At 51.0% G+C, this 26570-nt stretch overlaps 1 protein-coding gene across 1 annotated transcript; it reads right to left on the bottom strand.

Moving 5' to 3' along the window:
• Positions 1-763: 763 nt before the first annotated feature.
• Positions 764-26032, bottom strand: PYGO2 (pygopus family PHD finger 2; the record flags this gene model as incomplete). Its single annotated transcript, XM_038768496.1, is given in 6 exon segments — positions 764-1124; positions 1187-1352; positions 1354-1796; positions 1798-2028; positions 11809-11858; positions 25915-26032. Coding segments are annotated over 6 exon segments (1266 nt in total), but the record flags the coding sequence as incomplete, so codon positions are not given.
• Positions 26033-26570: the final 538 nt, after the last annotated feature.

Genomic DNA, 26570 nt, shown 5'->3' with positions numbered 1-26570 from the left:
CTGAGGTGGTGGGTTCGAATCCCGGCTCCGCCGCTGGTCAGCCGGGTGCATATCTATCCTACTTATTTTGCGAGTATGTTTGGTTCTGTTCTCTGTCTCCCCCGTTTAGACTGTGAGCCCGCTGTTGGGTAGGGACTGTATATGTTGCCAATTTGGACTTCCCAAGCGCTTAGTCCAGTGCTCTGCACATAGTAAGCGCTCAATAAATACGATCGATGACGACGATGATGATGCTTCGCTTCTCTGGGCCTCAGTGGCCTCATCTGGAAAACGGGGGGGGTGACGACTGTGAGTCCCACGTGGGACAACCCGATCATCCTACATCCCCCCCGGGCGCTTAGAACGGTGCTCGGCACATAGTAAGCGCTTAACAAATGCCATCGTTATTCTCAGGGCTGGGGCCGGAGGGGCCCTGTGTCCTGCAGGGAGGGGTCAGAGGTCGCGGCCCCCCGCCCCCCGCTGCCCTGAGTCCAACCGGCCGAGTCCGGCGCCCCGCCGCCACGGGACGGACGGACGGACGGGACGGGGCCGGTGGGAGAGGTCTCGCTCCGGAGGGTGACGGGCCGGGGGCTTCGGTCGGGGACGGGTCTCGGTCCGGGGAGAGTAATGGCATTTATTAAGCGCTTACTACGTGCAAAGCACCGTTCTAAGCGGTGGGGAGGTTACAAGGAGATCAGGTTGCCCCACGGGGGGCTGACGGTCTTCATCCCCATTTTCCCGATGAGGGAACTGAGGCTCAGAGAAGTGAAGTGACTTGCCCGAGGTCACACGGCAGACAGGTGGCGGAGCCGGGATTCGAACCCCCGACCGCTGACTCCAAAGCCCGGGCTCTTCTCCACCGATCGAGCGGGGGCCGGCCCGCGGCCTCAGCCGTCGCTGGCGGCCACCAGCTGGCCCAGGCCCTCGCGGACGTAGACGGACTGGATGTCCTTGGTCTTCAGGCAGAAGTCGCAGGCCCAGACGGCCGAGGCCTCGGTGGTCAGCAGCCCGTAGGCGTTCTCCGTCATGCCCGTGCACTCGCGGTGGAACCACTTCTGGCAGGAGGCCTCGCACAGGATGGCGTCCTGGTCGTCGTGCACCTCGCTGCGGCACGCCCCGCACGGGTACACCAGGCCCGCCGGAGGCTGGTGCGGGCCCGGGGCGGCCGGCGCCGCCGCCGCCGGGGGGGGCCGCCGGGGGGGGCGGCCGCGGGGGCCGGGGGTGCCCCGGCGGGCGGGTTGTTGGCGTCCGGCGTGCCCGCCGCCCCCCGGGCCGCCGAGAAGCCGGCCGGGGCCCCGTTCACGGCCGCCGCGGTGACGGGGGAGCCGCCGTGCGGCTCGGGGGACGAAGCCGGGGCCGCCGCCGCCGCCGGGCAGGGCCTTGCCGACGCCGCCGTCCTCGCCGGCCGGGGGGAAGTCGGGGCCGGGGGAAGGGTCCGGCGGCGGGTGGCGGCGGCGGGGGGGCAGGCCGGGCCGCGGCAGGGGCCCGAAGGGGTTCGGGGGCTGCTGCGCGAACCGCTGGGGCGGCGGGGCCGGGGGCGGCGGGGGCTGGCCGGCCACGGCGGGGGACATCATGGGGCCGAAGGCGCCCACCGGCCCGGGCCCCAGCTGGCCGGACGGGGGGCTGAAGTTCTGGGCCAGCGCCGGCCCGAAGGGCTGAGCGGGGAAGTTCATGGCGGCCGCCGGGCCGGGGGGTCCGCCGGGCCCGTAGGCCGGGCCCTGGGGCGGGAGGGCGAAGGCCGGGCCCAGGGCGTTGGGGGGGAAGGGAGGGGGCTGGCGGCGTAAGGCCTGGGGGGGGCGGCGGCCCCCCGCCCCCCCCGCCGCCCCCCGCGCCCCCGCCGTAGCCCGGGGGCACCTGGCCGGCCAGCGCGGCCCCCGGCTGGACGCGGAAGCCCGCGTAGGGCCCCGGCCCGCCCAGGAACGGGGGGCCGCCCCCGGCCCCCAGCTTCGGGGCCCCGAAGTCATCCTCGAAGGGGTTGGAGGCCACCAGGTGGTCCACCATGGGCGTCGGGGGCGGGGCGAACTCCGTCAGGTGGGAATAAGCCGGGCCCTGCTTCCAGAGAAAAACGATCAATCAATCAATCAATCATATACACTGAGCCCTTACGGTGTGCGGAGCACTGGACTAATCATAAAAATAATAACGACGGCATCGGTTTAGCGCTTCCTATGTGCGAACCACTCTTCTAAGCGCTGGAACGACGACGGTATTCATTCATTCGTTCATTCAATCGCATTTACTGCGTGCACAGCACTGTGGTGAGCGCTTGGGAAGTACATGTTGGCAACATGTGCCCCACAACAGGCTCACAGTCTAGAGGTGATAATGATGAGGGCATTTATTAAGGGCTCACAGTCTAGAGGTGAAAATAATAATGATGAGGGCATTTATGAAGCGCTTACTATGTGAGAAGCACTCTTCTAAGCGCTGGAACGACGATGGTATTTCATTCATTCATTCATTCAACCGTATTTACTGTGTGCAGAGCACTGCAGTGAGCGCTTGGGAAGTACAAGTTGGCAACATGTGCCCCACAACTGGCTCACAGTCTAGAGGTGATAATGATGAGGGCATTTAGTAAGCGCTTACTATGTGCCAAGCACTCTTCTAACAATAAATACGATTGATTCTAAGCGCTGGAACGATGACGGTATTTCATTCATTCATTCAATCGTATTTACTGTGTGCCGAGCACTGCGGTGAGCGCTTGGGAAGTACAAGTTGGCGACAAGTGCCCCACAACGGGCTCACAGTCTGGAGGTGATAATGATGAGGGCATTTAGTAAGCGCTTACTATGTGCGAAGCACTCTTCTAAGCGCTGGAACGACGACGGTATTCATTCATTCATTCAATCGCATTTACTGCGTGCAGAGCACTGCGGTGAGCGCTTGGGAAGTACAAGTTGGCGACATGTGCCCCACAACGGGCTCACAGTCTGGAGGTGATAATGATGAGGGCATTTAGTAAGCGCTTACTATGTGCGAAGCACTCTTCTAAGCGCTGGAACGACGACGGTATTCATTCATTCATTCAATCGCATTTACTGCGTGCAGAGCACTGCGGTGAGCGCTTGGGAAGTACAAGTTGGCGACATGTGCCCCACAACGGGCTCACAGTCTGGAGGTGATAATGATGAGGGCATTTATTAAGCGCTATGTGCGAAGCACTCTTCTAACAATAAATACAATTGATTGATTGATTGATTCTAAGCGCTGGAATGACGATGGTATTTCATTCATTCATTCAATCGCATTTACTGCGTGCCGAGCACTGTGGTGAGCGCTTGGGAAGTACAAGTTGGCGACAAGTGCCCCACAGCTGGCTCACAGTCTAGAGGTGATAATGATGAGGGCATTTAGTAAGCGCTTACTATGTGCGAAGCACTCTTCTAAGCGCTGGAACGACGAGGGTATTTCATTCATTCATTCAATCGCATTTACTGCGTGCAGAGCACTGTGGTGAGCGCTTGGGAAGTACAAGTTGGCGACATGTGCCCCACAACGGGCTCACAGTCTGGAGGTGATAATGATGAGGGCATTTATTAAGCGCTATGTGCGAAGCACTCTTCTAACAATAAATACAATTGATTGATTGATTGATTCTAAGCGCTGGAATGACGATGGTATTTCATTCATTCATTCAATCGCATTTACTGCGTGCCGAGCACTGTGGTGAGCGCTTGGGAAGTACAAGTTGGCGACAAGTGCCCCACAGCTGGCTCACAGTCTAGAGGTGATAATGATGAGGGCATTTAGTAAGCGCTTACTATGTGCGAAGCACTCTTCTAAGCGCTGGAACGACGAGGGTATTTCATTCATTCATTCAATCGCATTTACTGCGTGCAGAGCACTGTGGTGAGCGCTTGGGAAGTACAAGTTGGCGACATGTGCCCCACAACGGGCTCACAGTCTGGAGGTGATAATGGTGAGGGCATTTATTAAGCGCTATGTGCGAAGCACTCTTCTAACAATAAATACGATTGATTGATTGATTGATTCTAAGCGCTGGAATGACGATGGTATTTCATTCATTCATTCAATCGTATTTACTGCGTGCAGAGCACTGCGGTGAGCGCTTGGGAAGTACAAGTTGGCGACAAGTGCCCCACAGCGGGCTCACAGTCTAGAGGTGATAATGATGAGGGCATTTATGAAGTGCTTACTATGTGCGAAGCACTCTTCTAAGCGCTGGAACGACGACGGTATTCATTCATTCATTCAATCGCATTTACTGCGTGCAGAGCACTGCGGTGAGCGCTTGGGAAGTACAAGTTGGCGACATGTGCCCCACAACGGGCTCACAGTCTGGAGGTGATAATGGTGAGGGCATTTATTAAGCGCTATGTGCGAAGCACTCTTCTAACAATAAATACAATTGATTGATTGATTGATTCTAAGCGCTGGAATGACGATGGTATTTCATTCATTCATTCAATCGCATTTACTGCGTGCAGAGCACTGTGGTGAGCGCTTGGGAAGTACAAGTTGGCGACAAGTGCCCCACAGCTGGCTCACAGTCTAGAGGTGATAATGATGAGGGCATTTAGTAAGCGCTTACTATGTGCGAAGCACTCTTCTAAGCGCTGGAACGACGAGGGTATTTCATTCATTCATTCAATCGCATTTACTGCGTGCAGAGCACTGTGGTGAGCGCTTGGGAAGTACAAGTTGGCGACATGTGCCCCACAACGGGCTCACAGTCTGGAGGTGATAATGATGAGGGCATTTATTAAGCGCTATGTGCGAAGCACTCTTCTAACAATAAATACAATTGATTGATTGATTGATTCTAAGCGCTGGAATGACGATGGTATTTCATTCATTCATTCAATCGCATTTACTGCGTGCCGAGCACTGTGGTGAGCGCTTGGGAAGTACAAGTTGGCGACAAGTGCCCCACAGCTGGCTCACAGTCTAGAGGTGATAATGATGAGGGCATTTAGTAAGCGCTTACTATGTGCGAAGCACTCTTCTAAGCGCTGGAACGACGAGGGTATTTCATTCATTCATTCAATCGCATTTACTGCGTGCAGAGCACTGTGGTGAGCGCTTGGGAAGTACAAGTTGGCGACATGTGCCCCACAACGGGCTCACAGTCTGGAGGTGATAATGGTGAGGGCATTTATTAAGCGCTATGTGCGAAGCACTCTTCTAACAATAAATACGATTGATTGATTGATTGATTCTAAGCGCTGGAATGACGATGGTATTTCATTCATTCATTCAATCGTATTTACTGCGTGCAGAGCACTGCGGTGAGCGCTTGGGAAGTACAAGTTGGCGACAAGTGCCCCACAGCGGGCTCACAGTCTAGAGGTGATAATGATGAGGGCATTTATGAAGTGCTTACTATGTGCGAAGCACTCTTCTAAGCGCTGGAACGACGACGGTATTCATTCATTCATTCAATCGCATTTACTGCGTGCAGAGCACTGCGGTGAGCGCTTGGGAAGTACAAGTTGGCGACATGTGCCCCACAACGGGCTCACAGTCTGGAGGTGATAATGATGAGGGCATTTATTAAGCGCTATGTGCGAAGCACTCTTCTAACAATAAATACAATTGATTGATTGATTGATTCTAAGCGCTGGAATGACGATGGTATTTCATTCATTCATTCAATCGCATTTACTGCGTGCCGAGCACTGCGGTGAGCGCTTGGGAAGTACAAGTTGGCGACAAGTGCCCCACAGCTGGCTCACAGTCTAGAGGTGATAATGATGAGGGCATTTAGTAAGCGCTTACTATGTGCGAAGCACTCTTCTAAGCGCTGGAACGACGAGGGTATTTCATTCATTCATTCAATCGCATTTACTGCGTGCAGAGCACTGTGGTGAGCGCTTGGGAAGTACAAGTTGGCGACATGTGCCCCACAACGGGCTCACAGTCTGGAGGTGATAATGATGAGGGCATTTATTAAGCGCTATGTGCGAAGCACTCTTCTAACAATAAATACAATTGATTGATTGATTGATTCTAAGCGCTGGAATGACGATGGTATTTCATTCATTCATTCAATCGCATTTACTGCGTGCCGAGCACTGTGGTGAGCGCTTGGGAAGTACAAGTTGGCGACAAGTGCCCCACAGCTGGCTCACAGTCTAGAGGTGATAATGATGAGGGCATTTAGTAAGCGCTTACTATGTGCGAAGCACTCTTCTAAGCGCTGGAACGACGAGGGTATTTCATTCATTCATTCAATCGCATTTACTGCGTGCAGAGCACTGTGGTGAGCGCTTGGGAAGTACAAGTTGGCGACATGTGCCCCACAACGGGCTCACAGTCTGGAGGTGATAATGGTGAGGGCATTTATTAAGCGCTATGTGCGAAGCACTCTTCTAACAATAAATACGATTGATTGATTGATTGATTCTAAGCGCTGGAATGACGATGGTATTTCATTCATTCATTCAATCGTATTTACTGCGTGCAGAGCACTGCGGTGAGCGCTTGGGAAGTACAAGTTGGCGACAAGTGCCCCACAGCGGGCTCACAGTCTGGAGGTGATAATGATGAGGGCATTTATGAAGTGCTTACTATGTGCGAAGCACTCTTCTAAGCGCTGGAACGACGACGGTATTCATTCATTCATTCAATCGCATTTACTGCGTGCAGAGCACTGCGGTGAGCGCTTGGGAAGTACAAGTTGGCGACATGTGCCCCACAACGGGCTCACAGTCTGGAGGTGATAATGATGAGGGCATTTATTAAGCGCTATGTGCGAAGCACTCTTCTAACAATAAATACGATTGATTGATTGATTGATTCTAAGCGCTGGAATGACGATGGTATTTCATTCATTCATTCAATCGTATTTACTGCGTGCAGAGCACTGCGGTGAGCGCTTGGGAAGTACAAGTTGGCGACAAGTGCCCCACAGCGGGCTCACAGTCTAGAGGTGATAATGATGAGGGCATTTAGTAAGCGCTTACTATGTGCGAAGCACTCTTCTAAGCGCTGGAACGACGACGGTATTCATTCATTCATTCAATCGCATTTACTGCGTGCAGAGCACTGCGGTGAGCGCTCGGGAAGTACAAGTTGGCAACATGTGCCCCACAACGGGCTCACAGTCTGGAGGTGATAATGATGAGGGCATTTAGTAAGCGCTTACTATGTGCGAAGCACTCTTCTAACAATAAATACGATTGATTGATTGATTGATTCTAAGCGCTGGAATGACGATGGTATTTCATTCATTCATTCAATCGTATTTACTGCGTGCAGAGCACTGCGGTGAGCGCTTGGGAAGTACAAGTTGGCGACAAGTGCCCCACAGCGGGCTCACAGTCTAGAGGTGATAATGATGAGGGCATTTAGTAAGCGCTTACTATGTGCGAAGCACTCTTCTAAGCGCTGGAACGACGACGGTATTCATTCATTCATTCAATCGCATTTACTGCGTGCAGAGCACTGCGGTGAGCGCTCGGGAAGTACAAGTTGGCGACATGTGCCCCACAACGGGCTCACAGTCTAGAGGTGGTAATAATAATGATGATGGCATTTATTAAGCGCTTACTATGTGCGAAGCACTGTTCTAAGCGCTGGAACGCTTAGAAATGGTAATGGTATTTGGTATTAGAAATGAATTAGAATGGTATTAGAAATGAAATGGTATTTCATTCATTCATTCAGCTGTATTTACTGAGCACTTACTGTGTGCAGAGCACTGTGGTGAGCGCTTGGGAAGTACAAGTTGGCAACATGTGCCCCACAACGGGCTCACAGTCTCGAGGTGATAATAATAATGATGATGGCATTTATTAAGCGCTTACTATGCGCGAAGCACTCTTCTAAGCGCTGGAACGACGAGGGTATTTCATTCATTCATTCAATCATATTTACCGTGTGCCGAGCACTGTGGTGAGCGCTTGGGAAGTACAAGTTGGCAACATGTGCCCCACAACGGGCTCAAAGTCTAGAGGTGATAATGATGAGGGCATTTAGTAAGCACTTACTATGTGCGAAGCACTCTTCTAAGCGCTGGAACGACTACGGTATTTCATTCATTCATTCAATCGTATTTACTGTGTGCAGAGCACTGTAGTGAGCGCTTGGGAAGTACAAGTTGGCAACATGTGCCCCACAACGGGCTCAAAGTCTAGAGGTGATAATGATGAGGGCATTTATTAAGCACTTACTATGTGCGAAGCACTCTTCTAAGCGCTGGAACAAGGAGGGTATTTCATTCACTCATTCATTCAATCGTATTTACTGTGTGCAGAGCACTGTGGTGAGCGCTTGGGAAATACAAGTTGGCAACACGTGCCCCACAACGGGCTCACAGTCTAGAGGTGGTAATAATAATGATGAGGGCATTTATTAAGCGCTTACTATGCGCGAAGCACTCTTCTAAGCGCTGGAACGACGACGGTATTTCTTTCATTCATTCATTCAATCGTATTTACTGTGTGCAGAGCACTGCGGTGAGCGCTTGGGAAGTACAAGTTGGCAACATGTGCCCCACAACGGGCTCACAGTCTAGAGGTGATAATAATAACGATGGTGGCATTTATTAAGCGCTTACTATGTGCGAAGCACTCTTCTAAGCGCTGGAACGACTACGGTATTTCATTCATTCATTCAATCGTATTTACTGTGTGCAGAGCACTGTAGTGAGCGCTTGGGAAGTACAAGTTGGCAACATGTGCCCCACAACGGGCTCAAAGTCTAGAGGTGATAATGATGAGGGCATTTATTAAGCACTTACTATGTGCGAAGCACTCTTCTAAGCGCTGGAACAAGGAGGGTATTTCATTCACTCATTCATTCAATCGTATTTACTGTGTGCAGAGCACTGTGGTGAGCGCTTGGGAAATACAAGTTGGCAACACGTGCCCCACAACGGGCTCACAGTCTAGAGGTGGTAATAATAATGATGGTGGCATTTATTAAGCGCTTACTATGCGCGAAGCACTCTTCTAAGCGCTGGAATGACGACGGTATTTCATTCATTCATTCATTCAATCAATCGTATTTACTGTGTGCAGAGCACTGTGGTGAGCGCTTGGGAAGTACAAGTTGGCAACATGTGCCCCACAACGGGCTCACAGTCTACAGTTGGTAATAATAATGATGATGGCATTTATTAAGCGCTTACTATGTGTGAAGTACTCTTCTAAGCGCTGGAACGACGACGGTATTTCATTCATTCATTCATTCAATCGTATTTACTGTGTGCAGAGCACTGTGGTGAGCGCTTGGGAAGTACAAGTTGGCAACATGTGCCCCACAACGGGCTCACAGTCTAGAGGTGATAACGATGAGGGCATTTAGTAAGTGCTTACTATGTGCCAAGCACTCTTCTAAGCGCTGGAACAACGAGGGTATTTCATTCATTCATTCAATCGTATTTACCGTGTGCCAAGCACTGTGGTGAGCGCTTGGGAAGTACAAGTTGGCAACATGTGCCCCACAACGGGCTCACAGTCCCGAGGTGGTAATAATAATGATGATGGCATTTATTAAGCGCTTACTATGCGCGAAGCACTCTTCTAAGCGCTGGAACGACAATGGTATTTCATTCATTCACTCATTCAATCGTATTTATTGAGCGCTTACTGTGTGCAGAGCACTGTGGTGAGCACTTGGGAAGTACAAGTTGGCAACATGTGCCCCACAACAGGCTCACAGTCTAGAGGTGATAATAATAATGACGATGGCATTTATTAAGCGCTTACTATGTGCAAAGCACATTGGGGGAGAGAAGCAGCGTGGCTCAGCGGAAAGAGCCCGGGCTTTGGAGCCAGAGGTCACGGGTTCGAATCCCGAGTCTGCCAATTGTCAGCTGTGTGACTGGGCGGGTCACTTAACTTCTCTGTGCCTCAGTTACCTCATCTGTCAAATGGGGATGAAGACTGTGAGCCTCCTGTGGGACAAGCTGATCACCTTGTAACCTCCCCAGCGTTTAGAACAGTGCTTTGCACATAGTAAGCGCTTAACAAATATCATTATTATTATTATTATTATTATTATTAAAGCACTGTTCTAAGTGCTGGGGAGGATACAAAGTGATGAAGGTGTCCCATGTGGGGCTCACGATCTTAATCCCCATTTTGCAGATGAGGTCACTGAGGCCCAGAGAAGTGAAGCGACTTGCCCCACGTCACCCAGCTGACAGTTGGCGGAGCAGGGATTTGAACCCCCGACCTCTGACTCCAAATAATAATTTTTTGGTATTTGTTAAGCGCTTACTATGTGCAAAGCACATTGGGGGAGAGAAGCAGCGTGGCTCAGCGGAAAGAGCCCGGGCTTTGGAGCCAGAGGTCACGGGTTCGAATCCCGAGTCTGCCAATTGTCAGCTGTGTGACTGGGCGGGTCACTTAACTTCTCTGTGCCTCAGTTACCTCATCTGTCAAATGGGGATGAAGACTGTGAGCCTCCTGTGGGACAAGCTGATCACCCTGTAACCTCCCCAGCGTTTAGAACAGTGCTTTGCACATAGTAAGCGCTTAACAAATATCATTATTATTATTAAAGCACTGTTCTAAGCGCTGGGGAGGATACAAAGTGATGAAGGTGTCCCATGTGGGGCTCACGATCTTAATCCCCATTTTGCAGATGAGGTCACTGAGGCCCAGAGAAGTGAAGCGACTTGCCCCAAGTCACCCAGCTGACAGTTGGCGGAGCAGGGATTTGAACCCCCGACCTCTGACTCCAAATAATAATTTTTTGGTATTTGTTAAGCACTTACTATGTGCAAAGCACATTGGGGGAGAGAAGCAGCGTGGCTCAGCGGAAAGAGCCCGGGCTTTGGAGCCAGAGGTCACGGGTTCGAATCCCGAGTCTGCCAATTGTCAGCTGTGTGACTGGGGGGGTCACTTGACTTCTCTGTGCCTCAGTTACCTCATCTGTCAAATGGGGATGAAGACTGTGAGCCTCCTGTGGGACAACCTGATCACCTTGTAACCTCCCCAGCGCTTAGAACAGTGCTTTTGCACATAGTAAGCGCTTAACAAATATCGTTATTATTATTATTATTATTAAAGCACTGTTCTAAGCGCTGGGGAGGCTACAAAGTGATGAAGGTGTCCCACGTGGGGCTCACGATCTTAATCCCCATTTTGCAGATGAGGTCACTGAGGCCCAGAGAAGTGAAGTGACTTGTCCAAAGCCCGGGCTCTTTCCACTGAGCCACGCTGCTTCTCTATTTTCATCCGTTCCTTCAGTCGTATTTATTGAGCGCTTACTGTGTGCGGAGCACTGTACTAAGCGCTTGGGAAGTCCAAGTTGGCAACACAGAGAGACGGTCCCTACCCAACAGCGGGCTCACAGGCTATGTCGCCAATTTGTACTTCCCAAGCGCTTAGTACAGTGCTCTGCACATAGTAAGCGCTCAATAAATACGATTGATGATGATGATGATGATGATAGAAGGGGGAGACGGACGACAAAAGAAAGCATATTATTTTTCGGGCGACGTCTATTTGGTGACGGGCAGGCCCCGGCCCACCGCCCCTCTCGCCTCGGGCCCACGTGTCCGGCGGGAAACCCAAGGTCGTGGTAATAAAGTATATATGTATATATGTTTGTACACATTTATTACTCTATTTATTATTTTACTTGTACATATCTATCCTATTTATTTTCTTTTGTTAGTATGTTTGGTTTTGTTGTCCGTCTCCCCCTTCTAGACCGTGAGCCCGCTGTTGGGTAGGGACTGTCTCTATGTGCTGCCAACTGGTACTTCCCAAGCGCTTAGTCCAGTGCTCTGCACATTGTAAGCGCTCAATAAATACGATTGATGATGATAAAGACGAGGGAGACGTGGCGATCGGGGGTTCAGGGATCGGTGGTCTCCCCCAGCCCCCCGTCCGTCCGCCCCCTCACCTGAGTGTTGGATTTCCGTCGCTTCTTTTCGGGGCTCTTCATTTGCAGACCTGGGGAAGGAAGACGGGAGACCCATCACATCCCTTCCCCTTCCCAGTGCAGAGCACTGTACTAAGCGCTTGGGAAGTCCAAGTTGGCAACATCTAGAGACGGTCCCTACCCAACAGTGGGTTCACAGTCTAAAAGAGGGAGACGGAGAACAAAACCTCACCAGCGCTTAGACCAGTGCTTGGCACATTCATTCATTCATTCATTCAATCGTATTTATTGAGCGCTTACTGTGTGCAGAGCACTGTACTAAGCACTTGGGAAGTCCAAGTTGGCAACATAGAGAGACGGTCCCTACCCAACAGTGGGCTCACAGTCTAAAAGGGGGAGACGGAGAACAAAACCTCCCCAGCGCTTAGACCAGTGCTTGGAACATAGTATTAATTAATTCATTCATTCAATCGTATTTATTGAGCGCTTACTGTGTGCGGAGCACTGGACTAAGCGCTTGGGAAGTCCAAGTTGGCAACATCTAGAGACAGTCCCTACCCAACAGTGGGTTCACAGTCTAAAAGGGGGAGACGGAGAACAAAACCTCCCCAGCGCTTAGACCAGTGCTTGGCACACAGTATTAACTAATTCATTCATTCAATCGTATTTATTGAGCGCTTACTGTGTGCGGAGCACTGGACTAAGTGCTCGGGAAGTCCAAGTTGGCAACACAGAGAGACGGTCCCTACCCAACAGTGGGTTCACAGTCTAAAAGGGGGAGACGGAGAACAAAACCTCCCCAGCGCTTAGACCAGTGCTTGGCACATAGTATTCATTCATTCATTCATTCATTCAATCATATTTATTGAGCGCTTACTGTGTGCGGAGCACTGTGCTGAGCGCCTGGGAAGTCCAAGTCGGCAACATCTAGAGACGGCCCCTACCCCGCGGCGGGCTCACGGTCTAGAAGGCCGGGTGCTCGTGCCAGCGCTTTGCACGTAGTAAGCGCTTAACAAATGCCACCATTATCATTATTATTGAGGGCAGTAATAATGACGGCGTTTGTTTATAATAATAATAATAATAATGATGGCATTTATTAAGCGCTTACTATGTGCAAAGCACTGTTCTAAGCGCTGGGGAGGTTACAAGGCAATCAGGTTGTCCCACGTGGGGCTCACAGTCTTCATCCCCATTTTACAGATGAGGTAACTGAGGTACAGAGAAGTGACTTGCCCAAAGTCACCCAGCTGACAATTGGTGGAGCCGGAATTCGAACCCATGACCTCCGACTCCAAAGCCCGGGCTCTTTCCACTGAGCCATGCTGCTTCTCTGTGAAGCAGAGGGAACTGAGGGAACTGAGGAAACTGAGGCCCAGGGAAGTGACTTGCCCAAAGCCACCCAGCTGACAAGTGGCGGAGCGGGGATTTCTAGACTGTGAGCCCACTGGTGGGTAGGGACCGTCTCTATATGTTGCCAACTTGGACTCTCCAAGCACTTAGTACAGTGCTCTGCACACAGTAAGCGCTCAATAAATACGATTGATTGATTGATTGATTAGTCCAGCGTGGCTCAGTGGAAAGAGCCCGGGCTTTGGAGTCGGAGGTCGTGGGTTCGAACCCCGGCTCTGCCAACTGTCAGCTGGGTGACTTTAGGCAAGTCACTTCACTTCTCTGGGCCTCAGTTGCCTCATCTGGAAAACGGGGATGAAGACTGGGAGCCCCCCAGGGGACCACCTGATCAATCAATCGTATTTATTGAGCGCTTCCTGTGTGCAGAGCACTGTACTAAGCGCTTGGGAAGTCCAAGTTGGCAACATCATCATCATCATCATCATCAATCGTTTTTATTGAGCGCTTACTATGTGCAGAGCACTGTACTAAGCGCTTGGGAAGTACAAATTGGGAACATATAGAGACAGTCCCTACCCAACAGTGGGCTCACAGTCTAAAAGGGGGAGACAGAGAACAAAACCTCCCCAGCGCTTAGACCAGTGCTTGGCACATAGTATTAATTCATTCATTCATTCAATCGTATTTATTGAGCGCTTACTGTGTGCAGAGCACTGTACTAAGCGCTTGGGAAGTCCAAGTTGGCAACATGTAGAGACAGTCCCTACCCAACAGTGGGTTCACAGTCTAAAAGGGGGAGACAGAGAACAAAACCTCCCCAGTGCTTAGACCAGTGCTTGGCACATAGTATTAATTAATTCATTCATTCAATCGTATTTATTGAGCGCTTACTGTGTGCGGAGCACTGGACTAAGTGCTTGGGAAGTCCAAGTTGGCAACAGCGAGAGACGGTCCCTACCCAACGGCGGGCTCACGGTCTACAAGGGGGAGACAGACAACGAGACAAAACGTATAAACCAAATAAAATAAATAAATCATCATCATCATCATCAATCGTATTTATTGAGCGCATACTATGTGCAGAGCACTGTACTAAGCGCTTGGGAAGTACAAATTGGCAACATCTAGAGACAGTCCCTACCCAACAGTGGGCTCACGGTCTAAAAGGGGGAAACGCAGAACAAAACCAAACATACTAACAAAATAAAATAAATAGGATAGATATGTACAAGTAAAATAAATAAATCAATAAATAGAGTAATAAATCTGTACAACCATATATCCATATATACAGGTGCTGTGGGGAAGGGAAGGAGGTAAGATGGGGGGATGGAGAGGGGGGCGAGGGGGAGAGGAAGGAAGGGGCTCAGTCTGGGAAGGCCTCCTGGAGGAGGTGAGCTCTCAGTAGGGCCTTGAAGGGATTATTGATTAATTAATTAATTAATTGCCCCCCAGCAAGCGCTTAATAAATGCCGTTATTGACTGATTAATTAATTAGTTGCCCCCCAGCACCTAGTAAGGGCTTACTAAATAACTGCATTTATTAAGCGCTTACTATGTGCCAAGCACTGTTCTAAGCGCTGGGGTAGATACAAGGTAATCAAGTTGTCCCACGTGGGGCTCACACACTTAATCCCCATTTTCCAGATGAGGTCACTGAGGCCCAGAGAAGTGAAGTGACTGGCCCAAAGTCACCCAGCTGACAAGTGGCGGAGCCGGCATTCGAACCCCTGACCTCTGACTCCGAAGCCCGGGCTCTTTCCACTGAGCCACGCCGCTTCTCCCAATAATAAATGTCATTATTGATTAATTAATTGCCCCCCCAGCACCTATTAAGTGCTAAGTGCCATTACTGATTAATTAGTGAATCAATTCCTCCCCAGCACCTATTAAGTGCTTACTAAGTGCCATTACTGATTAATTAGTGAATCAATTCCTCCCCAGCACCTATTAAGTGCTTACTAAGTGCCATTACTGATTAATTAGTGAATCAATTCCTCCCCAGCACCTATTCAGTGCTAAATAAATGCCGTTATTGATTAATTAATGAATTAATTGACCCCCCAGCACCTAGAAAGCGCCTAATAAATGCCATTATTGGCATTGGATTAATTAAGATTGTGAGCCCACTGTTGGGTAGGGACCATCTCTATATGTTGCCAATTTGTACTTCCCAAGCGCTTAGTCCAGTGCTCTGCACACAGTAAGTGCTCAATAAAGACGATTGAATGAATGAATGAATGAATAAATGCCATTACTGATTAATGAATTCCCCCCAGCACCTAGTAAGCACTTAATAAATGCCGTTATTGATTAATTAATGAATTAATTGCCCCCCCCCCAGAACCTAGTGAGCACCTAATAAACGCCATTATTGATTAATTAACACTGTGTACTGTGAGCCCACTGATGGTTAGGGATCATCTCTCTATGTTGCCAACTTGGACTTCCCAAGCGCTTAGTCCAGCGCTCTGCACACAGTAAGCGCTCACTAAATAAGATTGATTGAATGAATGAATGTTGGGTAGGGACCGTCTCTAGATGTTGCCGACTTGGGCTTCCCAAGCGCTTCGCCCAGTGCTCCGCGCACAGTAAGCGCTCAATAAATACGACTGAATGAATGAATGAATGAATGTTGGGTAGGGCCCGTCTCTAGATGTTGCCAACTTGGGCTTCCCAAGCGCTTAGTCCAGTGCTCCGCACATAGTAAGCGCCCAATAAATACAATTGAATGAATGAATGAATGTTGGGTAGGGACTATCTATGTTGCCGACTTGTCCTTCCCAAGCGCTTAGCCCAGTGCTCTGCACACAGTACGCGCTCAAAAAATAAGATTGATTGAATGAATGAATCTTGGGTAGAGACCGTCTCTCTATGTTGCCGACTTGGGCTTCCCAAGCGCTTAGCCCAGTGCTCCGCGCACAGTAAGCGCTCAATAAATACGACTGAATGAATGAATGAATGAATGTTGGGTAGGGCCCGTCTCTAGATGTTGCCAACTTGGGCTTCCCAAGCGCTTAGTCCAGTGCTCCGCACATAGTAAGCGCCCAATAAATACAATTGAATGAATGAATGAATGTTGGGTAGGGACTATCTATGTTGCCGACTTGTCCTTCCCGAGCGCTTAGCCCAGTGCTCTGCACACAGTACGCGCTCAATAAATAAGATTGATTGAATGAATGAATCTTGGGTAGAGACCGTCTCTCTATGTTGCCGACTTGGGCTTCCCAAGCGCTTAGCCCAGTGCTCCGTGCACAGTAAGCGCTCAATAAATACGACTGAATGAATGAATGAATGAATGTTGGGTAGGGCCCGTCTCTAGATGTTGCCAACTTGGGCTTCCCAAGCGCTTAGTCCAGTGCTCCGCACATAGTAAGCGCCCAATAAATACAATTGAATGAATGAATGAATGTTGGGTAGGGACTATCTATGTTGCCGACTTGTCCTTCCCGAGCGCTTAGCCCAGTGCTCTGCACACAGTACGCGCTCAATAAATAAGATTGATTGAATGAATGAATCTTGGGTAGAGACCGTCTCTCTATGTTGCCGACTTGGGCTTCCCAAGCGCTTCGCCCAGTGCTCCGCACACAGTAAGCGCTCAATAAATACGACTGAATGAATGAATGAATGAATGTTGGGTAGGGCCCGTCTCTAGATGTTGCAAACTTGGGCTTCCCAAGCGCTTAGTCCAGTGCTCCGCACACAGTAAGCGCTCAATAAATACGATTGATGATGATAGTAAGCGCTCAATCCAGACGATGGAATGAATGAATGAATAATGGTGTGCGTGCCAACTTGGACTTCCCAAGCGCTTAGCCCAGCGCTCCGCACACAGTAAGCGCTCAATCCACACAATGGAATGAATGAATGAATAACAGTGTGCGTGCCAACTTGTCCTTCCCAAGCGCTTGGTCCAGTGCTCTGCACACAGTAAGCGCTCAATAAATACGACTGATTGACTGATTAGTCCAGTGCTCTGCACACAGTAAGCTCTCAATAAATACGACTGATTGAAAGAATGAATGAATGAATGTTGGGTAGGGACCGTCTCTCTATGTTGCCAACTTGTCCTTCCCAAGCACTTAGCACAGTGCTCTGCACACAGTACGCGCTCAATAAATACGACTGAATGAATGAATGAGTGCCAGTACTGATTAATGAATTCCCCCAGCACCTAATAAGCGCTTAATAAACGCCGTTATTGATTAATTAATGAATCAATTGCCCCCCCAGCACCTAGTAAGCGCCTAATAAACGCCATTATTGATTAATCAATTAATAGTGAGCCCACTGTTGGGTAGGGACCGTCTATGTTGCCAACTTGTCCTTCCCAAGCGTTTAGTCCAGCGCTCTGTACACAGTAAGCGCTCCATAAATACGATTAAATGAATGAATGAATGTTGGGTAGGGACCGTCTATGTTGCCGACTTTTCCTTCCCAAGCGCTCAGCCCAGTGCTCTGCACACAGTAAGCGCTCAATACGACTGAATGAATGAATGTTGGGTAGGGCCCGTCTCTCTAAGTTGCCCACTTGTCCTTCCCAAGCGCTTAGTACAGTGCTCTGCACACAGTAAGCGCTCAATAAAGACGATTGAAGGAATGAATGAATAGGGACCATCTCTCTATGTTGCCAACTTGTCCTTCTCAAGCGCTTAGTCCAGCGCTCTGCACACAGTAAGCGCTCAATAAATACGACTGAATGAATGAATGTTGGGTAGGGCCCGTCTCTAGATGTTGCCAACCTGGGCTTCCCAAGCGCTTAGTCCAGTGCTCTGCACACAGTAAGCGCTCAATAAGTACGATTGATGATGATAGTAAGCGCTCAATCCAGACGATGGAATGAATGAATGAATAACAGTGTGAGTGCCACCTTGGACTTCCCAAGCGCTTTGCCCAGCGCTCCGCACACAGTAAGCGCTCAATAAATACGACTGAATGAATGAATGAATGTTGGGTAGGGCCCGTCTCTCGATGTGGCCCACTTGTCCTTCCCAAGCGCTTCGCCCAGTGCTCCGCACACAGTAAGCGCTCCATCCAGACGATGGAATGAATGAATGAATAACAGTGTGCATGCCAACTTGTCCTCCCCAAGCGCTTAGCCCAGTGCTCCGCACACAGTAAGCCCTCAATAAAGACGATTGATTGATTAGTCCAGTGCTCCGCACACAGTAAGCGCTCAATAAATACGACTGAATGAATGAATGAATGTTGGGTAGGGACCGTATCTCTATGTTGCCCACTTGTCCTTCCCAAGCGCTTCGCCCAATGCTCCGCACACAGTAAGCGCTCAATCCAGACGATGGAATGAATGAATGAATAACAGTGTGCGTGCCAACTTGTCCTCCCCAAGCGCTTCGCCCAGTGCTCCGCACACAGTAAGCGCTCAATCCACACGATGGAATGAATGAATGAATAACAGTGTGCCTGCCAACTTGTCCTTCCCAAGCGCTTCGCCCAGTGCTCCACACACAGTAAGCGCTCAATAAATACGACTGAATGAATGAATGAGTGAATGAATGTTGGGTAGGGCCTGTCTCTCGATGTGGCCCACTTGTCCTCCCCAAGCGCTTCGCCCAGTGCTCCGCACACAGTAAGCGCTCCATCCACACGATGGAATGAATGAATGAACAACAGTGTGCGTGCCCACTTGTCCTCCCCAAGCGCTTCGCCCAGTGCTCCGCACACAGTAAGCGCTCAATCCACGCGATGGAATGAATGAATGAATAACAGTGTGAGTGCCACCTTGGACTTCCCAAGTGCTTCGCCCAGTGCTCCGCACACAGTAAGCGCTCAATCCAGACGATGGAATGAATGAATGAATAACAGTGTGAGTGCCACCTTGTCCTTCCCAAGCGCTTCGCCCAGTGCTCCGCACACGGTAAGCGCTCAATAAATATGACTGATTGAATGAATGAATGAATGAATGTTGGGTAGGGCCCGTCTCTCGATGTGGCCCACTTGTCCTTCCCAAGCACTTCGCCCAGTGCTCCGCACACAGTAAGCGCTCAATAAACACGACTGAATGAATGAATGAATGAATGTTGGGTAGGGCCCGTCTCTAGATGTTGCCAACTTGGGCTTCCCAAGCGCTTAGTCCAGTGCTCCGCACACAGTAAGCGCTCAATAAATACGATTGATGATGATAGTAAGCGCTCAATCCACACGATGGAATTAATGAATGAATGACAGTGTGCGTGCCAACTTGTCCTCCCCAAGCGCTTCGCCCAGTGCTCCGCACACAGTAAGCGCTCAATAAATACGACTGATTGAATGAATGAATGAATGAATGAATGTTGGGTAGGGCCCGTCTCTCTACGTGGCCCACTTGTCCTTCCCAAGCGCTTCGCCCAGCGCTCCGCACACGGTAAGCGCTCAATAAATATGACTGATTGAATGAATGAATGAATGAATGTTGGGTAGGGCCCGTCTCTCGATGTGGCCCACTTGTCCTTCCCAAGCACTTCGCCCAGTGCTCCGCACACAGTAAGCGCTCAATAAACACGACTGAATGAATGAATGAATGAATGTTGGGTGTGGACCGTCTCTATCTGTTGCCAACTTGTACTTCCCAAGCGCTTAGTCCAGTGCTCCGCACACAGTAAGCGCTCAATAAACACGACTGAATGAATGAATGAATGAATGCTGGGTAGGGCCCGTCTCTAGATGTTGCCAACTTGGGCTTCCCAAGCGCTTAGTCCAGTGCTCCGCACACAGTAAGCGCTCAATAAATACGATTGATGATGATAGTAAGCGCTCAATCCACATGATGGAATGAATGAATGAATAACAGTGTGAGTGCCACCTTGGACTTCCCAAGCGCTTCGCCCAGCGCTCAGCACACAGTAAGCGCTCAATAAATACGACTGACTGAATGAATGAATGTTGGGTAGGGCCCGTCTCTCGATGTGGCCCACTTGTCCTTCCCAAGCGCTTCGCCCAGCGCTCCGCACACAGTAAGCGCTCAATCCACACGATGGAATGAATGAATGAATAACAGTGTGCATGCCAACTTGTCCTTCCCAAGCACTTCGCCCAGTGCTCCGCACACAGTAAGCGCTCAATAAACACGACTGAATGAATGAATGAATGAATGTTGGGTAGGGCCCGTCTCTAGATGTTGCCAACTTGGGCTTCCCAAGCGCTTAGTCCAGTGCTCTGCACACAGTAAGCGCTCAATAAATACGATTGATGATGATAGTAAGCGCTCAATCCACACGATGGAATGAATGAATGAATGACAGTGTGTGTGCCAACTTGTCCTCCCCAAGCGCTTCGCCCAGTGCTCCACACACAGTAAGCGCTCAATAAATACGACTGAATGAATGAACGAGTGAATGAATGTTGGGTAGGGCCCGTCTCTCGATGTGGCCCACTTGTCCTTCCCAAGCGCTTCGCCCAGCGCTCCGCAAACAGTAAGCGCTCAATCCACACGATGGAATGAATGAATGAATGACAGTGTGCGTGCCCACTTGTCCTCCCCAAGCGCTTTGCCCAGTGCTCCGCACACAGTAAGCGCTCAATCCACACGATGGAATGAATGAATAACAGTGTGCCTGCCAACTTGTCCTCCCCAAGCGCTTCGCCCAGTGCTCCGCAAACAGTAAGCGCTCAATCCACACGATGGAATGAATGAATGAATAACAGTGTGCGTGCCAACTTGTCCTCCCCAAGCGCTTCGCCCAGTGCTCCGCACACAGTAAGCGCTCAATAAATACGACTGATTGAGTGAATGAATGAATGAATGTTGGGTAGGGCCTGTCTCTCGATGTGGCCCACTTGTCCTCCCCAAGCGCTTCGCCCAGTGCTCCGCACACAATAAGCGCTCCATCCACACGATGGAATGAATGAATGAATAACAGTGTGCGTGCCAACTTGTCCTTCCCAAGCGCTTCGCCCAGTGCTCCGCACACAGTAAGCGCTCAATAAATACGATTGAATGAATGAATGAATGTTGGGTAGGGCCCGTCTCTCTATGTGGCCCACTTGTCCTTCCCAAGCGCTTAGCCCAGTGCTCCACACACAGTAAGCGCTCAATAAACACGACTGAATGAATGAATGAATGAATGTTGGGTAGGGACCGTCTCTATCTGTTGCCAACTTGTACTTCCCAAGCGCTTAGTCCAGTGCTCCGCACACAGTCAGCCCTCAATAAAGACGATTGATGATGATAGTAAGCGCTCAATCCAGACGATAGAATGAATGAATGAATAACGGTGTGCGTGCCAACTTGGACTTCCCAAGCGCTTCGCCCAGTGCTCCGCACACAGTAAGCGCTCAATAAATACGACTGAATGAATGAATGAATGAATGTTGGGTAGGGCCCGTCTATGTGGCCCACTTGTCCTTCGCAAGCGCTTCGCCCAGCGCTCCGCACACAGTAAGCGCTCAATAAACACGACTGAATGAATGAATGAATGAATGAATGTTGGGTAGGGCCCGTCTCTCTATGTGGCCCACTTGTCCTTCCCAAGCGCTTCGCCCAGTGCTCCGCACACAGTCAGCGCTCAATCCAGACGATGGAATGAATGAATGAATAACAGTGTGCGTGCCAACTTGTCCTTCCCAAGCGCTTCGCCCAGTGCTCCGCACACAGTAAGCGCTCAATCCACACGATGGAATGAATGAATGAATAACAGTGTGCGTGCCAACTTGTCCTTCCCAAGCGCTTCGCCCAGCGCTCCGCACACAGTAAGCGCTCAATCCAGACGATGGAATGAATGAATGAATAACAGTGTGCCTGCCCACTTGTCCTTCCCAAGCGCTTCGCCCAGCGCTCCGCACACAGTAAGCGCTCAATAAACACGACTGAATGAATGAATGAATGAATGAATGTTGGGTAGGGCCCGTCTCTCTATGTGGCCCACTTGTCCTTCCCAAGCGCTTCGCCCAGTGCTCCGCACACAGTCAGCGCTCAATCCAGACGATGGAATGAATGAATGAATAACAGTGTGCGTGCCAACTTGTCCTTCCCAAGCGCTTCGCCCAGTGCTCCGCACACAGTAAGTGCTCAATCCACACGATGGAATGAATGAATGAATAACAGTGTGCGTGCCAACTTGTCCTTCCCAAGCGCTTCGCCCAGCGCTCCGCACACAGTAAGCGCTCAATCCACACGATGGAATGAATGAATGACTAACAGTGTGCCTGCCCACTTGTCCTTCCCAAGCGCTTCGCCCAGTGCTCCGCACACAGGAAACGCTCAATAAACACGACTGAATGAATGAATGAATGAATGAATGAATGAATGTTGGGTAGGGCCCGTCTCTCGATGCGGCCCACTTGTCCTTCCCAAGCGCTTAGCCCAGTGCTCCGCACACAGTAAGCGCTCCATCCACACGATGGAATGAATGAATGAACAACAGTGTGCGTGCCCACTTGTCCTCCCCAAGCGCTTCGCCCAGTGCTCCCCACACAGTAAGCGCTCAATCCACGCGATGGAATGAATGAATGAATGTTGGGTATGGACCGTCTCTATCTGTTGCCAACTTGTACTTCCCAAGCGCTTCGCCCAGCGCTCCACACACAGTAAGCGCTCAATAAATACGACTGAATGAATGAATGAATGAATGTTGGGTAGGGCCCGTCTCTAGATGTTGCCAACTTGGGCTTCCCAAGCGCTTAGTCCAGTGCTCCGCACATAGTAAGCGCCCAATAAATACAATTGAATGAATGAATGTTGGGTAGGGACTATCTATGTTGCCGCCTTGTCCTTCCCGAGCGCTTAGCCCAGTGCTCTGCACACAGTACGCGCTCAATAAATAAGACTGATTGAATGAATGAATCTTGGGTAGAGACCGTCTCTCTATGTTGCCGACTTGGGCTTCCCAAGCGCTTAGCCCAGTGCTCCGCACACAGTAAGCGCTCAATAAATACGACTGAATTAATGAATGAATGAATGTTGGGTAGGGCCCGTCTCTAGATGTTGCCAACTTGGGCTTCCCAAGCGCTTAGTCCAGTGCTCCGCACATAGTAAGCGCCCAATAAATACAATTGAATGAATGAATGAATGTTGGGTAGGGACTATCTATGTTGCCGCCTTGTCCTTCCCGAGCGCTTAGCCCAGTGCTCTGCACACAGTACGCGCTCAATAAAGACGATTGAATAAATGAATGAATGTTGGGTAGGGCCTGTCTCTAGATGTTGCCAACTTGGGCTTCCCAGGCGCTTAGCCCAGTGCTCCGCACACAGTAAGCGCTCAATAAATACGACTGAATGAATGAATGAATGAATGAATGTTGGGTAGGGCCCGTCTCTCGATGTGGCCCACTTGTCCTTCCCAAGCGCTTCGCCCAGCGCTCCGCACACAGTAAGCGCTCCATCCACACGATGGAATGAATGAATGAACAACAGTGTGCGTGCCCACTTGTCCTCCCCAAGCGCTTCGCCCAGTGCTCCGCACACAGTAAGCGCTCAATCCACGCGATGGAATGAATGAATGAATGTTGGGTATGGACCGTCTCTATCTGTTGCCAACTTGTACTTCCCAAGCGCTTCGCCCAGTGCTCCGCACACAGGAAGCGCTCAATAAATGCAATTGAATGAATGAATGAATGTTGGGTAGGGACTATCTATGTTGCCGCCTTGTCCTTCCCGAGCGCTTAGCCCAGTGCTCTGCACACAGTACGCGCTCAATAAATAAGACTGAATGAATGAATCTTGGGTAGAGACCCTCTCTCTATGTTGCCGACTTGGGCTTCCCAAGCGCTTAGCCCAGTGCTCCGCACACAGTAAGCGCTCAATAAATACGACTGAATGAATGAATGAATGAATGAATCTTGGGTAGGGCCCGTCTCTCTATGTGGCCCACTTGTCCTTCCCAAGCGCTTCGCCCAGTGCTCCGCACACAGTCAGCGCTCAATCCAGACGATGGAATGAATGAATGAATAACAGTGTGCGTGCCAACTTGTCCTTCCCAAGCGCTTCGCCCAGTGCTCCGCACACAGTAAGCGCTCAATCCACACGATGGAATGAATGAATGAATAACAGTGTGCGTGCCAACTTGTCCTTCCCAAGCGCTTCGCCCAGCGCTCCGCACACAGTAAGCGCTCAATCCAGACGATGGAATGAATGAATGAATAACAGTGTGCCTGCCCACTTGTCCTTCCCAAGCGCTTCGCCCAGCGCTCCGCACACAGTAAGCGCTCAATAAACACGACTGAATGAATGAATGAATGAATGAATGTTGGGTAGGGCCCGTCTCTCTATGTGGCCCACTTGTCCTTCCCAAGCGCTTCGCCCAGTGCTCCGCACACAGTCAGCGCTCAATCCAGACGATGGAATGAATGAATGAATAACAGTGTGCGTGCCAACTTGTCCTTCCCAAGCGCTTCGCCCAGTGCTCCGCACACAGTAAGTGCTCAATCCACACGATGGAATGAATGAATGAATAACAGTGTGCGTGCCAACTTGTCCTTCCCAAGCGCTTCGCCCAGCGCTCCGCACACAGTAAGCGCTCAATCCACACGATGGAATGAATGAATGACTAACAGTGTGCCTGCCCACTTGTCCTTCCCAAGCGCTTCGCCCAGTGCTCCGCACACAGGAAACGCTCAATAAACACGACTGAATGAATGAATGAATGAATGAATGTTGGGTAGGGCCCGTCTCTCGATGCGGCCCACTTGTCCTTCCCAAGCGCTTAGCCCAGTGCTCCGCACACAGTAAGCGCTCCATCCACACGATGGAATGAATGAATGAACAACAGTGTGCGTGCCCACTTGTCCTCCCCAAGCGCTTCGCCCAGTGCTCCCCACACAGTAAGCGCTCAATCCACGCGATGGAATGAATGAATGAATGTTGGGTATGGACCGTCTCTATCTGTTGCCAACTTGTACTTCCCAAGCGCTTCGCCCAGCGCTCCACACACAGTAAGCGCTCAATAAATACGACTGAATGAATGAATGAATGAATGTTGGGTAGGGCCCGTCTCTAGATGTTGCCAACTTGGGCTTCCCAAGCGCTTAGTCCAGTGCTCCGCACATAGTAAGCGCCCAATAAATACAATTGAATGAATGAATGAATGTTGGGTAGGGACTATCTATGTTGCCGCCTTGTCCTTCCCGAGCGCTTAGCCCAGTGCTCTGCACACAGTACGCGCTCAATAAATAAGATTGAATAAATGAATGAATGTTGGGTAGGGCCTGTCTCTAGATGTTGCCAACTTGTCCTTCCCAAGCGCTTAGCCCAGTGCTCCGCACACAGTAAGCGCTCAATAAATACGACTGATTGAATGAATGAATGAATGTTGGGTAGGGCCCGTCTCTAGACGTTGCCAACTTGGGCTTCCCAAGCGCTTAGTCCAGTGCTCCGCACATAGTAAGCGCCCAATAAATACAATTGAATGAATGAATGTTGGGTAGGGACTATCTATGTTGCCGCCTTGTCCTTCCCGAGCGCTTAGCCCAGTGCTCTGCACACAGTACGCGCTCAATAAATAAGACTGATTGAATGAATGAATGTTGGGTAGGGCCTGTCTCTAGATGTTGCCAACTTGGGCTTCCCAGGCGCTTAGCCCAGTGCTCCGCACACAGTAAGCGCTCAATAAATACGACTGAATGAATGAATGAATGAATGTTGGGTAGGGACCGTCTCTAGATGTTGCCAACTTGGGCTTCCCAAGCGCTTCGCCCAGTGCTCCGCACACAGTAAGCGCTCCATCCACACGATGGAATGAATGAATGAGCGAATGAATGAATGAATAACAGCGCGCGCGCGCTTGTCGGCGCTCGCTGAGGAGAGCCGCGGTGCATGTCGGGAGTGCGCGCTGTGGCTCACCGGCTTTGGCCTGCTGCTTCCGGCCGGGTCCGGCCTGCGCGGGCGGGGGCCCGGGGCCCGACACCTCCAGCTTGTCCGGGGCCGCCGGGGCCGCGCCGGAGGCGGAGGAGGAGGAGGAGGCGGAGGAGGAGGAGGCGGCGGCGGCGGCGGCCATCGGGGGGCGGGGGTCACCGCGGGGTCACCGCCCCCCGGCCGGCACCATCGCCTCAGCCCGCGCGGGGGGGGCCCGTCGCGCGCCCGCCGAAACCGGAAGTCACCCGGGCCCAACCACTCCGCGCCGCGGGGGTGGGGAAGAGCGCTTGCGACACTCCCCTGGCGGGGCGAGCCACTCTGCGCGCGTCACGGGGGAGTCCCCCGCGGGCTGTACCATCTCCCGCGACGGGGGGGCGGGAGGAGAATCGATTCCCCCCCACACACACACACACACAACGGCCCCCGGAGGAGCGAACCATTCAGCGAGCGTCACGGGGGGGAAGCGAGGGCTGTACCATCTTCCGCTACGGGGGGGGCGGGAGGAAAATCGATCCCCACAACGGCCCCGGGAGGGGCGAACCATTCCGCGCGCGTCACGGGGGGGGAGCGCGGGCTGTGCCATCTCCCGCGACGGGGGGGCGGGAGGAGAATCGACCCCCCCACACACACAACGGCCCCGGGAG

The sequence above is a fragment of the Tachyglossus aculeatus genome, chromosome Y4 (genome assembly GCF_015852505.1).
Source record: "Tachyglossus aculeatus isolate mTacAcu1 chromosome Y4, mTacAcu1.pri, whole genome shotgun sequence".
In the NCBI taxonomy this organism is placed as follows: domain Eukaryota; kingdom Metazoa; phylum Chordata; class Mammalia; order Monotremata; family Tachyglossidae; genus Tachyglossus; species Tachyglossus aculeatus.
The sequence above is the reverse complement of the archived record's forward strand: the minus strand, read 5'-3'. Positions and strand labels throughout refer to the sequence as shown.